This window comes from Phodopus roborovskii, unplaced genomic scaffold (assembly GCF_943737965.1).
Source record: "Phodopus roborovskii unplaced genomic scaffold, PHOROB, whole genome shotgun sequence".
Taxonomy (NCBI): Eukaryota; Metazoa; Chordata; class Mammalia; order Rodentia; family Cricetidae; genus Phodopus; species Phodopus roborovskii.
In genome coordinates, this window is record NW_026126638.1 from 1,739,959 (window position 1) to 1,752,549 (window position 12,591).

General features: G+C 45.5%; 1 protein-coding gene across 1 annotated transcript in view; it reads left to right on the forward strand.

Moving 5' to 3' along the window:
• Ano2 (anoctamin 2) overlaps positions 1 to 12,591 on the forward strand; it is a gene marked incomplete at its 5' end in the record, with an annotated part of 300,185 nt that overhangs the window by 88,259 nt on the left and 199,335 nt on the right. The window contains 2 exons of the mRNA XM_051173071.1: positions 8,227 to 8,282; positions 9,487 to 9,528. Coding sequence (XP_051029028.1) covers positions 8,227 to 8,282; positions 9,487 to 9,528 — 98 coding nt within the window. The remainder of the gene's footprint in view (positions 1 to 8,226; positions 8,283 to 9,486; positions 9,529 to 12,591) is intronic.

Sequence of the window (12,591 nt, forward strand, 5' to 3'; positions counted from 1 at the left end):
CCTGTGCTCAGTCTTGTGGTTGTCCTTGCCTGTAGCCGCTTCCTTTCAGGTGGAAATCTTTCCCAAACAGATCACAAAAGTTCTTACTGTCTTACTGCGCCCTTTGTTCTCCACCTAAGTACTTGCTGGATTTCCACGATCAGATGAATGGGGTGTGCTCACGTGATGTGGCTGTAGACTCCAGTAGGCATTCTCTAGGTGAATTCGTGTGCAAGCTGTTCTGGGTGGCCACTGATGAAGGAAGTGTGTGTGTGTGTGTGTGAGAGAGAGAGAGAGAGAGAGAGAGAGAATGAAGAGAGGAGAGAAAGAGTGCATGTGACTGGGTAAGTATGTATGTGTGTGAGTGTGTGTTTGAGAGAGAGAGGAGAGAGAATGGAGAGAGGAAAGAAAGAACACATGTGACTTTACGAGTATGTATGAGTGTGTGTCAGTGTGTATGTGTGTCAGTGTGTGAGTGTGACTGTGTGAATGTGCGTATAAGAGAGTGTGTGTGTTTCCTCATGGATTAGCAAAGGATCATTGGGCCCTGATCTTCGCTGACGCTTTCCTGTTTTCCAGTGCCATTTGGGAGACAGGCAAGCAAGCTCCTTAAAATTCTGGTAAAGAGAAGTTGAAGAAGGGGTTGCTGCCAGGATCCTGCTGTGGATAAAGCGTGTATCATCACAGGGAGTAGGTTTTATGAGTTTTGCATTAGTTATCCTTGCTTCTGGGTGTCTGTGGTGGGAGCTAAGCAGGTAGGAGATCTCTGAACCAATGAGGCATTATTACAGCCAGAATTCACATGCATAATTGGTCATTTCAAAGATCATTCATCTCTTTAGCTCTTTTGGTTCATTAGACCCCCACGAGAAGCAAGTCCAGCCAGTGTTACCTAGATTCATAACATAATTACTGACTAGCACACTGTGAGGGTTTAGCATTAGGCTTAGAGGTAGCTTTCTTGACTCTTCTCCCGTGTTCTATAATTCTATCACTTGACAGTGGAAGTAATCAGGAAAGGTTTCCCAGAGGACTTGGAAGATGACCCTTTCATTCATTCCCAAACTATTTGAGCACCTACTATGGTCATTCAAATTCTAGAGCTGGATAATATAGTAGTAAATTAAACAGAAACAAATCCTCCTTCATGGAGAGTTGCTATTCTTGTAAAAGGAGATGGAGTATAAGTCAATAAACAAAACAGACTCATCATACAGGGATGCACATTTAAATGGAAAAGGAAATAAAGAAATGTACTAGAGATGGGTGTGTGTATTTTAAACAAGAGGCTCAGAGAGGGACTTCCAGGAGAGGAGGTGATGAGTAAGCATGGGGCTGCCTAGGAAAGAAAGGCCGGTAAGACAGAGGACTAGGCACAGCAACTGTAGAGTCAGCCAGGGTCCTGGCAGCAGAAGCAACACATCAGGGCTGCCTAGGCCAGACACTTAACCACCAATCAGGGTGGAGATTGTAAGGTATGACCTGAAACTTAGAGTGGCAGAGTTATCAAATCTCTAGACCTATACGAGGATAGAGCCCTTGGGTCATGGAGAAGTGGCTAGGTGACTAGATAGAAGGTCAGGAGTTTAAATTCTGTCCTCTGTCCCGCTGAGGGATGTGAAGCAGGAGATTGCAGACAGTGTCAGTCTATTCCTATCAGATGGGGCAGGACAGAGGTATATCCAGAAGGGAAACTGGATGGTTGGCACAAAACTGGCATGGATGGAATAGTGGTCCCCCCACCCCCCCAGTTCTGGGATGAACAAGCTGAGAAACTCAACCAAGTTGCATTCCTTCCCTGCATGTTTCTGCCCCATCAGACAACAGGAATTCTGTAGTGCTGTTGAAACCCTCATCTAGCTCTGACATGTACTAGAACCTGTGATTCCAAGGGACCATGTGGTCTCCTTTACGTACAAGACAATGAGGCCAGAGGAGGAACCCACCATTCTACCAGGAGTCAGGGCTACAGTCAGGACCTATACACCTCAGAGGGTGGGAATGGGCAAATTAGGGGGAAAGGAAAATGCCAACTGGGAGGATTCAAATTAGTCTCTGAGGGTAACTAGACGTCACCTGTCTTCCTGGATTAGCTCTTTGCGTCATGACCTCAGGATATGTTGGCTGGGAAGCTGTACTCCATGGCATCAGAGTTACCTGCTGTTCTGGTTACAACCCAGTCACCAAATCTCATGGCTGATGCACTGAAATCTGTAGGGTTAAAGCATTGGGATGTGCATGGTCAGTAATCTACTCAGGTGATTGCTAGGAACTGCCAAGTTAGCTAAAAAAAAAAAAATGGGGGGGGGGGAGGACAAAGGTACAGCTGGATGGGCTGTTACAGGTGTCTTGATCCAATAACATCGAGGATTGTGGAGAGCATTGCAGAAGGTTCCGCCTCTTGGTCCTCAGAAATACCCAAGGGTAACCAAGCCTGTCTACAAGGAGCCCACTTCTTGTTGTTATTTTCTACGCTTTATCATATGCACATACAGAAATGAATCAGCACCGCTCCAGCTACTGCAGCTAGTTCTGTCCCCAACCCTTTGATTCTCCCCTCTTTGGAGAGGAATGAAATTATTACATAAAAAAGGCAAAACAAGAGTATCTGACCTTGACAAAGTGAGGGCACGGTGTCCACAGAGGCCAGAAGAGGGCATTGAGTCTCCTCAAGTTAGAGTTACCCGGTGTGGGTCCTGAAAGTAACCGCAGTGCGAGATCTTAGCCACCGAGCCTTCTCTTCAGCCCCTGCACATTAACTTAAGTTTCTCCCATCAGCCTCTTGGAGAGGGAGCATCTCAGCTTCTCATTAGTCTCCACCCCTGCAAGTGAGAGATTATAGGCTAATGCACACACTCTTCAGAGATGAGCAGTATTTACAAGCTAGGTTCTGCCTAGTGGGAACAGCACGTGAACAATCACACACTTGGTCGAGCCCCGCCATGCCTCCTTAATCACTGTCACATTTCCCAAGGTCAGCTGCCAGGGCCCTGGATGTGTACTCCATCATGCAATGACTTTAAAGCATGCTTATCCGTAGAGAGAAACCCTAGCCTTCTTGACCATATCGCAGGGCAAACACCTTTCCCGCTCCTTCATATGGAAGTTATTATTGCCTTTCCATGGACAGAAAATTATAGATGGATGAAGGTAAGTTCTCATGGACATTTGGTGTCAGAGCATTGAAATGAATGTATGCTTTGGGCATCTCCCCTTTTGCTCAGGAGACGATGTCTTAATTATTTTGACCGGAGCCAGAGCATGGTGTGTGTTGTAAACATCTGGTTTATCATTCATCCAGCTGAACTGGTTTCTATTTTGTTAGAAGAAAAGGCCTGGGATTAAAGACATTTAAGTAATTAAGCACACGTCAAGACAATTTGGTGATGGGTAAATATAGTCTCTGTTAAATGTGCCGTCTGGGGGCTCTGGTTTAGATTTATGTCCGGCTGGAGTATAGGGATGAAAGCAGAATGCTGGGCTGAGCGGGCCCTGTTGTGAAGGGAATCAAAACCAAATGGGTTTTCAGGAGGACAGCACCATTCCTCTAAGTACCTGTCCCAAAGGATGAAAGTTTCCTTTGAGCTTGGCCCGCAGGGAGCAGAGCTGTGCTCCCTGCCACCCAGCAGCACTTGTAGATTTAATGAGACTCTCTCTGGGAGGCAGACCATAACGTCCTGCACTTTGTTCTCCCTTCGAGTCTGCAGAGCCAAAGGCAAGGCTCGTGTTCTGGATGCGCATGTTCAGTAACCCATGGTTGGAGCCTCAGTCCATTCTGGCTGTGGTCTTTAGCTCTGATGCTTCTGGATGCAAAAGGGCGGTGATGCTGGGCCAGTCTCCCAGACTGTTTAAAGTGTGGTCCATGTTTGGGTGATGATAAATTGGTGCCTTTTCCTTTGGGAGTTAGGGTTCTAAGTAGCAGGTGTGCAGTGGCTGGAAGTGTGAAGGAGAGACAGGGCTGGTGACTTTGGGGATGACCTTCTGTGCGACCCCAGACTTGATGCCTTCTTTGAATTGATGCTTTTCTTTTCTTTAGGGGTTAGAGAGAAATGAAAGAAAATATCCTTGGAGTTTTCTGTTTCTTCATGGCCTTCATTCTTGGAGTAAGAAGACAAAGGCTTAGCGCTTTGCCTGCTCTCTCTCTCTCTCTCTCTCTCTCTCTCTCTCCTGCCCCCACTGTGCCTAATACAGTGAGGGAAGAGTATATATGTGATCCCGAAGAAGAAAGCGTTACCACTGTGGCCACATGAATGGTGCATGATGGAACCAATTAGCCCATTTTTGTTGAAAAGGAAGGGAAAAAAAATCAAAAATTTTCAAAGCAGGGATTCTTTCTCTTTTTGAAAAACATTTGATTATTTTCTCTTTCTTTCAAACTGATTTCCATGCTTGTTTGGGGCAGAGTCTTGGTTTCTGAAGTCTGGGAGTGAAAGAAGAGGCCAGAGTGGCCCTGCTTCGGTAGGGAAGCTGTGACTTACCCCCTGTCCGGCTTGCCTTGCTCTCCGTCCTCCCTTCTTGTGTGAGTCCTCCCTCTTTCCTTCCCAGCAACACACTGATTGGGATCACCCATGTGCTACCACCTAGGTGTCCTGTGGAATGTGCCCAGCTATGGGTGATGGAGAAACATTCAATTACATCATTTGGGAGCCCCGTATCTGAGTCAGGATAACTCAGATTTCATAACCCAGAAGTCTTTGCTCCGAGGCAAAAGAGCAGTTGCCTGGACTTCCTGTCTGAGGAGACAGACTAATCAACTGGAGTCTAGAGTTTCCTCATCAGGATGGCTTGCCAAATGAGGCAGTGAGGAGGATGTAATGGTTGCTGGGGGAGGAGGGGGCTTGATGACTAGAAGAGATACCAAGTAAGGGCAGCCAAGGGCCGATGGCTTTTCAACTATCACCTCTTGGAGTGTCAGGACAGTGAACTAGGTGCAGTCGATCCCCTCTGACCCATGCATGTTACAGGCTGTGCAAGACCCAGAACAATAGGAAGCGAGTGTCCTGGGAGGAAACGAGTTGCCCCCTGTAGGTGGAGCTTATATGAGACAGAAATGAAATGGGAGTACAGCTTAGACCCTGGGGACTGAGATCTTTTGAGGATAGGCCAGTTGAGCTCAGATTGTCAGTCTGTCAGTCAGTGTCTGTCGGTCGTACACCCGGCTACTGTGCTAAGAGGAGCTGAGACTGAGCAGGAGAGCCAAGCAAGGAACATGAAACACCTGCCTTTTCTCCCTCATAAAGTGTTGGGGACTGTCTTTGGGGCATGTACAGCTGCCATGCCATCTGTGGGCTGTGAGTGAGGTAATTCTTGGGGTGTGGCCGTGCTGGGGGCCCTACCTGCCTGTGATTCTTCAGCCTCTATCCATGTCGACAGCACGTTTATAGCTTTGAAATACCCCCTTAGCCCTGCTGCCCCCAACTCGGTTCTCCTTCCTTTGATTGCTGTGGGGTGGCTTCATATTGCTGTGGTTAGGGCTCTTGAACTGATTAATGATGCTCTGGCTGAAACTGTAGTCTTCCGAGTAAAACAAATCTGTAGCTTGTCCACCCCTGGCACCCCTCCCCCATCTGCTCTCCTCTTAGCTCCTCTTGACCCCCAAAGTTATTTCTCATGTTTTACGTTAATCCCAAAGAGGAAACTTGAAATTGCAAGAGGGCCACTAGCTCTTGAAGGCACACCCACACACTCAGCTTTCAAATCCCTGGAGGTAGCTGTGTCTATGGAGCATCTGTGGGGCCTGGGCGGGGCATGGTATATGTGGCATGTTAGAACTGTAGTGAATCTTGGCCAGGTTCGAGACTTGGGAACTTAATGGAGAAGAGAGGACTGTTTGAAATCCTCTTTGGTGTCTGAATGTGTGGGGGTAGCTGGACACACGAGGTAGAACATGATGAATTATAATGCACTGATGCCCATGTCTGTGTAGGTCCCAGCCTCATTGTGGATGCAGAGCCAATAACAACACAGACCACTCAGCATCTGGGCATCATGCTGTTTTCCTCTGAACTCCATGATTTTGCTTTACTACTGTCCACAGCCTCTCTGCAAGGAGTGGTTCAGGAGTAATTGTATGCAAGGCCAAAGGGAAATTACTGGGTACTGGAAACCTCCCCCTCTTTCTTTCTCTCCAAGACTGAATGTGGACCCTGGTATGCAGGATCTTAGTACTCCAAGCTGGCAAGATACAATTTCTCCTACCCGGAGGCCGGTGACCGGGGTCAGCCCATCCTAACCAGAACATACACACTACTTTATAGCCTCAATAAAACCAAGGATGAAACAAGAAAATAATCATGTCCTTACATGAGCTGAAGCTCTTCACTATCTGTGTATTGGAATCAGAGAGACAGCAGCATCCATCCACTTGGCATTCACCTAGTAGACTTTGCTATAGGCAACGGGCAAGAAGTGGTTTTAGGAGTAAACAATGAGTCCCTTGTGTAGCTTGCTTGTTTGCCTCCTTCCTTCCTTCCTTCCTTCCTTCCCTCCCTCCCTTCCTCCCTCCCTCCCTTTTTTTTTTCTTTTTATCTTAGGGCATCTTTGCTCTTTAAAAATTGTTGTATCTTGCTGTAAGACCATGTCTCCTAGGAATGTCAAAGTAGTACCCATAAAGTCTCACCAATATGACTCTGCCTAATCATGAGCTGGACAAGGACAACAACAACAGACACACCAATGTGAACGGGGAAAGCCCATGAGGCCTCAACCCTGCATAAACAACTGCGGGCAACTAGGAAATGAGGGTGTGAGACATAGTCTTCTTCAAGGAAGAACACATTGATTGGTTATCCAATACCAGATGGTCATCCCTGAAAATATACATCTGAGTAACATCATACAAGCTGAGCAGGTTGTATTTAGGAATATGTATATGTATGCATAAATATATGTATGTAGACTTAATGAAGAGGCCATAAATTTGAAAGAATAAGGAGAAGCAAATGGAAAGGTTTTGAGGGAAGAAAGGGAAAAGGATATAATTATAATCTCAAAAATAAAAGAAATAATAAATTGGGGGGACACTCAAGGTATTTTATTTAGGTGGTTTCTACTGACCAGGTTTTATTGTGCTAGAGTTAAAACTGAGAAATACATAGAATACAAGGAGGCATAAGCATATATTCCATTAGCCAAGTGGATGGCAACATGACACAACACAACACAAAGTCCCTTTATGCATCTATGTGAGAGGAAGAGTAAAGGGCAAATAATGCCAGTGACATTACAAGATGTTCACCACCTTGCTACCCATGAACATTCCACAGTATGGGGGCTATGGAAGGGTCAGACGGTTCACAACGTTTCCTAAACCTTATTTTGAGAACTGTTGTGCTGGTATCTCTGACCTCAGGACTATTACAGTCTAGGCAGGCAGGCCAATAACCGTAACAATGTAGACCCGTGAAGAGGAAAGATGGAAAACACTGATATCAATTTTATCATGGTCAAAGTCACACACCCATGCTGATCTGAAACACAGAAGGTCCCAAATGATGCTTGTGGCCATGTGGTGTGGAGGGTCATGTGGCTGGATTAATCATTATATGAGGATAGGAGGAATGTGAAGGTTCAGACAATATATTGAATATGAAAATGTCACTGGTATTTGGGAAACGGACAACATTCCTTTATACTAAGAACCAAAGCTTGAGGAAGATCCCTGAAGGGTGGAGGAGTATAGAGGAAGGTGCAGTTGCTAGAGCATGAGACTCTTAATTTCAGGTCATGGGTTCAGGCCTCACACTGGGAGCCGTTTGATGACGGAGGTTTCTGTACAGTTCGGCCCTGCTGCCCCTCAGTACACACTGAGGTTTATATTAATTATAAACTGTTTGGCCAATGACTCAGGCTTCTTATTGTCTAGCTCTCTCTTAATTGTTAACCCCCTTTCTATAAAACTATGTATTTCCATGAGGCTGTGGCTTACTTGTAATGCTTAAGCATACTACCTCTTTGGTGGCTACATGGTGTCTCCCTGTTGACTCTCTGCGTTCCTCCTTCTAGCAACCTCCTATCTGGTAGCTCCATCTATACTTCCTGTCTGGCTACATCCTGTCTGTCCATTGGCCAAAATAGTTTTATTCATCAGCCAATAAGAGAAATGTATATTCACAGCATATAGAAGAACATCCCCCATCATTTCAATGGCTGACAGCTGAGAAGAACATGGGGGTATAATATTTATCAAAATACAGGTTGAGAAGGCCCTGGTTTAGCGTTCTTATTCTCATCTTCTTTATTTTGTAGGTATTAACTCTCTGATAGCAAACAATATCTATGAAGCTGCCTACCCACTTCATGATGTAAGTACTCTCTCATTTCTCTTCCCTACCCCTTGCTTTCTCTTTTCTCTCTCCCCTACCCTCTCTCTTTCTTTCCTTCCTTCCTTCCTTCCTTCCTTCCTTCCTTCCTTCCTCACCCTCTCTTTTTTTTCTTTCTTTCCATTTTCGACATAGGATCTCATTACATGACCCAGGCTTGCCTCAAACTCATGAGCCTCTTAATTCAGCTTCTGAGAGCTGGCATTATTGGTATGTGCTATGGTTGTCTGTAAATATTATTTTTACCAGTGTGTTCCCAAGTTGGAGTCATGGGTCTTGGGGTAGGTGAATATATGGCAAAACAAGGCAGGGGTGAACCCTGAGATTGAGACACCTTTGCCAACCCTGGAAACTTCTCATTGCTGAAGGTAATATCTGGTTCAGTTTTTGCCAAGGTCCCAAACTGTCCTTGCAGTCATATTCACAGATGGTAAGAGGCACTGAGTTTTCATCTGAGCTTTCCCTGATACCTTATCTTTGTTTTGGTCAAAAGTGTGAAAATAGAGATGTTGGATACAGTTGATTGAAAGTATGCACGGCTGAGTTGCTAATGAAGGCATGTGGATGGCCATGGGAGATACCTCAGAGGCTTGGGTAATACACAAGGGAAGCACCCCTTGGCTGGAAGTAACATTCTTCCCACTATGCAATGCAATAATTCTTCAGGACAACTTGTGAAGAACTTAAGCAGCCCTTAAAATAAATACCCATTGACTTCACCATCATCCAACATCTGTCACACAATGCAGCCATTTGCATCTGACCAGCAGGGGTTTCTCAGATGGGAGCCTCCCAAGTTCTGACATCTTTGATGTGGAGCTTATAGATTTAAGTCCTGCCAGTCATGGACACAGGATGGCATGGCATGGGGTGATGTGAGTTAACCCATCTACAGGCCCAGACCCTGCCATTGCATGTGCTAAGAGTGCTAACCTGGGCCCCTCCTGAAAGCTCAAGAAGGGGACATTTTCTGTGAAAAGCTATTCTAGTTGAACCCTGCTAGGTGGTAACTAAGAAATCTAAAACTGGCTCCTGACCAGGCAAGGTTTCTGACTTTCCTTAAATAAGAATGAAAGAAATGGATGACATTAGAAAATTTAAAAACATAAAGAAAAAAAGAAAATCCTTTCCCATCTGGCTTTGATGATTTCATTGACTTTATCTGGTATCTCTTTTTCCCCTTCAGGGTGAATATGACAGTCCAGGTGATGACATGAATGACAGAAAGGTAAGCTTCTTTTGTGCTGCACTGAGGACCTTGGGTGTGTAAAACTATGGATGGGTGTGGAACTGGCTTCAGTGTCACAAGTGTTCCATCTACATATCCAATTTTAAGTTTTCTCATCACAAAAGTCTTTATCCCACCCTTCAAAGGTCAGAGCACAAACTGAATGACACTGTCAAGCTTCCATAATGTACAGGTGTGAACACCATGACAGAGACTGAACACATTACCCAAGGCTACACTGCTCCCTCAAGAGGCATTTAGAATCCCTTTGACTCTGGTGTCCCTAACAAAAATGTGGGTTTCTCCATGGGCATCCATTATGGATTCTTTTGGGTTATCTTTATCACATTTTCCTGTCCTGTAGGCAGGCAAGTAGAGTCAAGCCACTTCCAAATTACAAAGTAGAATGCAGAGGGAGAAGGAAGCTCTGGTAGGCTGCATATGACAGGATTCTAGGAACCAGAGGTTACAGTTGGAAGGATGTTGCTTCCTTTAGAGGGGCCACTCCAATGGTAGCCACAGCTCCTGACTGTATAATACATTGCTAAACTCTCTGAGAATATGTTTGTTTTGTTGGATGGTACTCTGGGACCACGGGGTCATCCAAGTATATGAAATAAAGGATGGCCCCAGCCTCTTTGGTAAGGGTAGGTCTACCAGTTGGTCATGGTGTCCTGTTGGCCAGCCCCCAGTCCCTCTAGTGTAACAAAGTTGGGTGGGAGGGGGAGGGAGGAATGAGGAATCAACACTCAAGACATTCCCTGCCCCCAACTCTGTTGTCTGGAAAACCATTCATGCCCCAAGTTGCCTTTCGAGCAGCCTTCTTTTTTATCCTGCCTATTAGTCCCTGTTATGAAGTGTTAAGTATTAAAAACATAAAAGGTCTTTTCCAGAAATACTGCCGTGATTACTTACACATGTCCCCTCTCTGCCTGCCTGGGGAATCTGCTGTAGTATTGTGATGTCTCAGCCTCATCTGTTTCCTATCTGATGCTAATAGCCCCGGTGTTTAATTTCCTGAAAAGTCTTGCATCACATTTAAAGGAAAAGGAGGAAGCATTCCCCCACCCCATCTCACCTCTCTCAACTGGACCATTTTCTGTCCTCCTACACTCTGATTTCATGTCTCTCCCCTTTAAGTGGTCATTACTATCCATTGCTTGACCAAGAAACCTACTGCTGGGTGGTGAGGACCTCAGGCTATCTGGGAGTATCACAGAGCCCAGGCATACACAGTTAACTCAGGGAAATCCCGACTGCCCTCTGCCGTAGGCACTTGCAGAGAGAAGCAAATTGCCATTCTGGATCATTGCAAAGGGTTGTAACCCCTGAATTCTTTGATAGTCTTATGAAATAGTTACACGAGAGGCCCACTGCCAGATATGAAGCCCCCTGGGTTGGGGGAGCTGAATGTGCTGTTCCTGTGCTTTGCTCTGTCAGAAGGGGCAACCCCCAGGGATGGTTGCTCCCTGTCACAAAGGCTTGGGGGGGGTCAGACACTTGTGTCTGAATCACATCTGAGAACATGGCAGAAGGTCCCCTCCATTAATAAGGAGTCGTGGCTTCTGGTTTATGTACAGGTTTGACCTGTTGGTGGGGAGAGAACATGGTGTAGCATTAAGTGAAAGAAACCGATACAAGTTACCATGGTTGTCTGCCTACCCTTTACTAACAGCATGCTCAGTCTCATGGGGCTGGAGGTAAGGGGTGTTTCTCCCTTGGGGACCATGGGAATTTATCATGGTTCACTTCTCTGTATATGAACAAATATTCTTGGGAGAGGGGATCTACAGAACCTTCTCTTTGTCAGTCTCCCATGTAGGTGATTGAAGCATATGTAAGTAGCCAGGGTCCCTGCAGCCCATATGATGCTCTCATGATGCTTGACTCAGTATCCATTCCACCCCATCTATACCTATATATCTATATCTATATCTATATCTATATCTATATCTAATCTATAGATAAAGATTTTAAGCTCAAGTACCTTTCTTGCCATGGGTATAATCACCTGTGTATGGAAGATACTTCCTTGAGTTGGGGACTTTGGAAGTATCTGATAACAGGACCAGAATACCAGCAGAAGTGGGGCAATACTGGCTTCTTAGAGCACTTTTTAGTTTTTCCCTTTGGGACAAGCAGCAAAAGTATGTTCTCATCCTCAGGTTTGAGCTGGACTCAGGACTCAGGGAGGAATTTGCTCTGAAGATCAGAGCCTATGAGATGGACAGTGACATCCCAGTTATCCTCAAGGGAGCTTGAGTCATCCTACCTACTGGTGAAAGCTAGCCTCCTTTGGAGACATAAGTGATGCCTCTGTAACAACAAGGTGCTGGGAACCCAAGCTTTGTTCTTGGAAGCCCAGGACAGTAGAAGTACCCTTAGAGGACAAGGAAAAAATAAATTAACATTAGCAGGAGTAAATTCAGATGTTATCACTCTGGAATGAGTGGTGTCAAGGCTTGGGAGTTCAGACCTCTTCCCGATGTTTTCATGCATCATTGACACCCCCTTTGTGTCTGAGTCCCTCCCCCCCAACAGTTGCACCTCACCCCTTTAAACAGTAACTGCTGGTGAACCCTGTTTCATCAGACTGCATGATTTCTGGGAGATGTCATGACAATAAAAATCTATAGCCTTTAAGTAGGAATGCTAGTTCTGATTCCAGCTTTAGTGACGTGTCTTTAAAGGGTCATAGGCAAAAGGCTTGTTGTCAAGCTGATATCTCGAAGGCTAAGGCTCGTTAGAGTACAGGTCCTCTTTGGAAGATTTCCTTTGGAATCCTGTGTGATATGTAGAGTATAAGAATTACCACAAAGCAGAAATGGTTTTGTCAGGCGGTTCTAGACTTACTATTTGATTAAGTACCAGTATCTGGCCCATGTGGCTGTCTATGTGAGGATGGATGTTAGCCCGTTGCTAAATTACCAGATTTATTGGTAGGTGACTGGTGAAGCTTATTAGCTAGGGATTTGAAACTGAACTGTTTCAACTGCCAGAGTTGCTCAGGCAAGGTGCCTGAGGTGTTTGGTGTAGTATTGCCTATGCCTTGTAGGCAGTCTG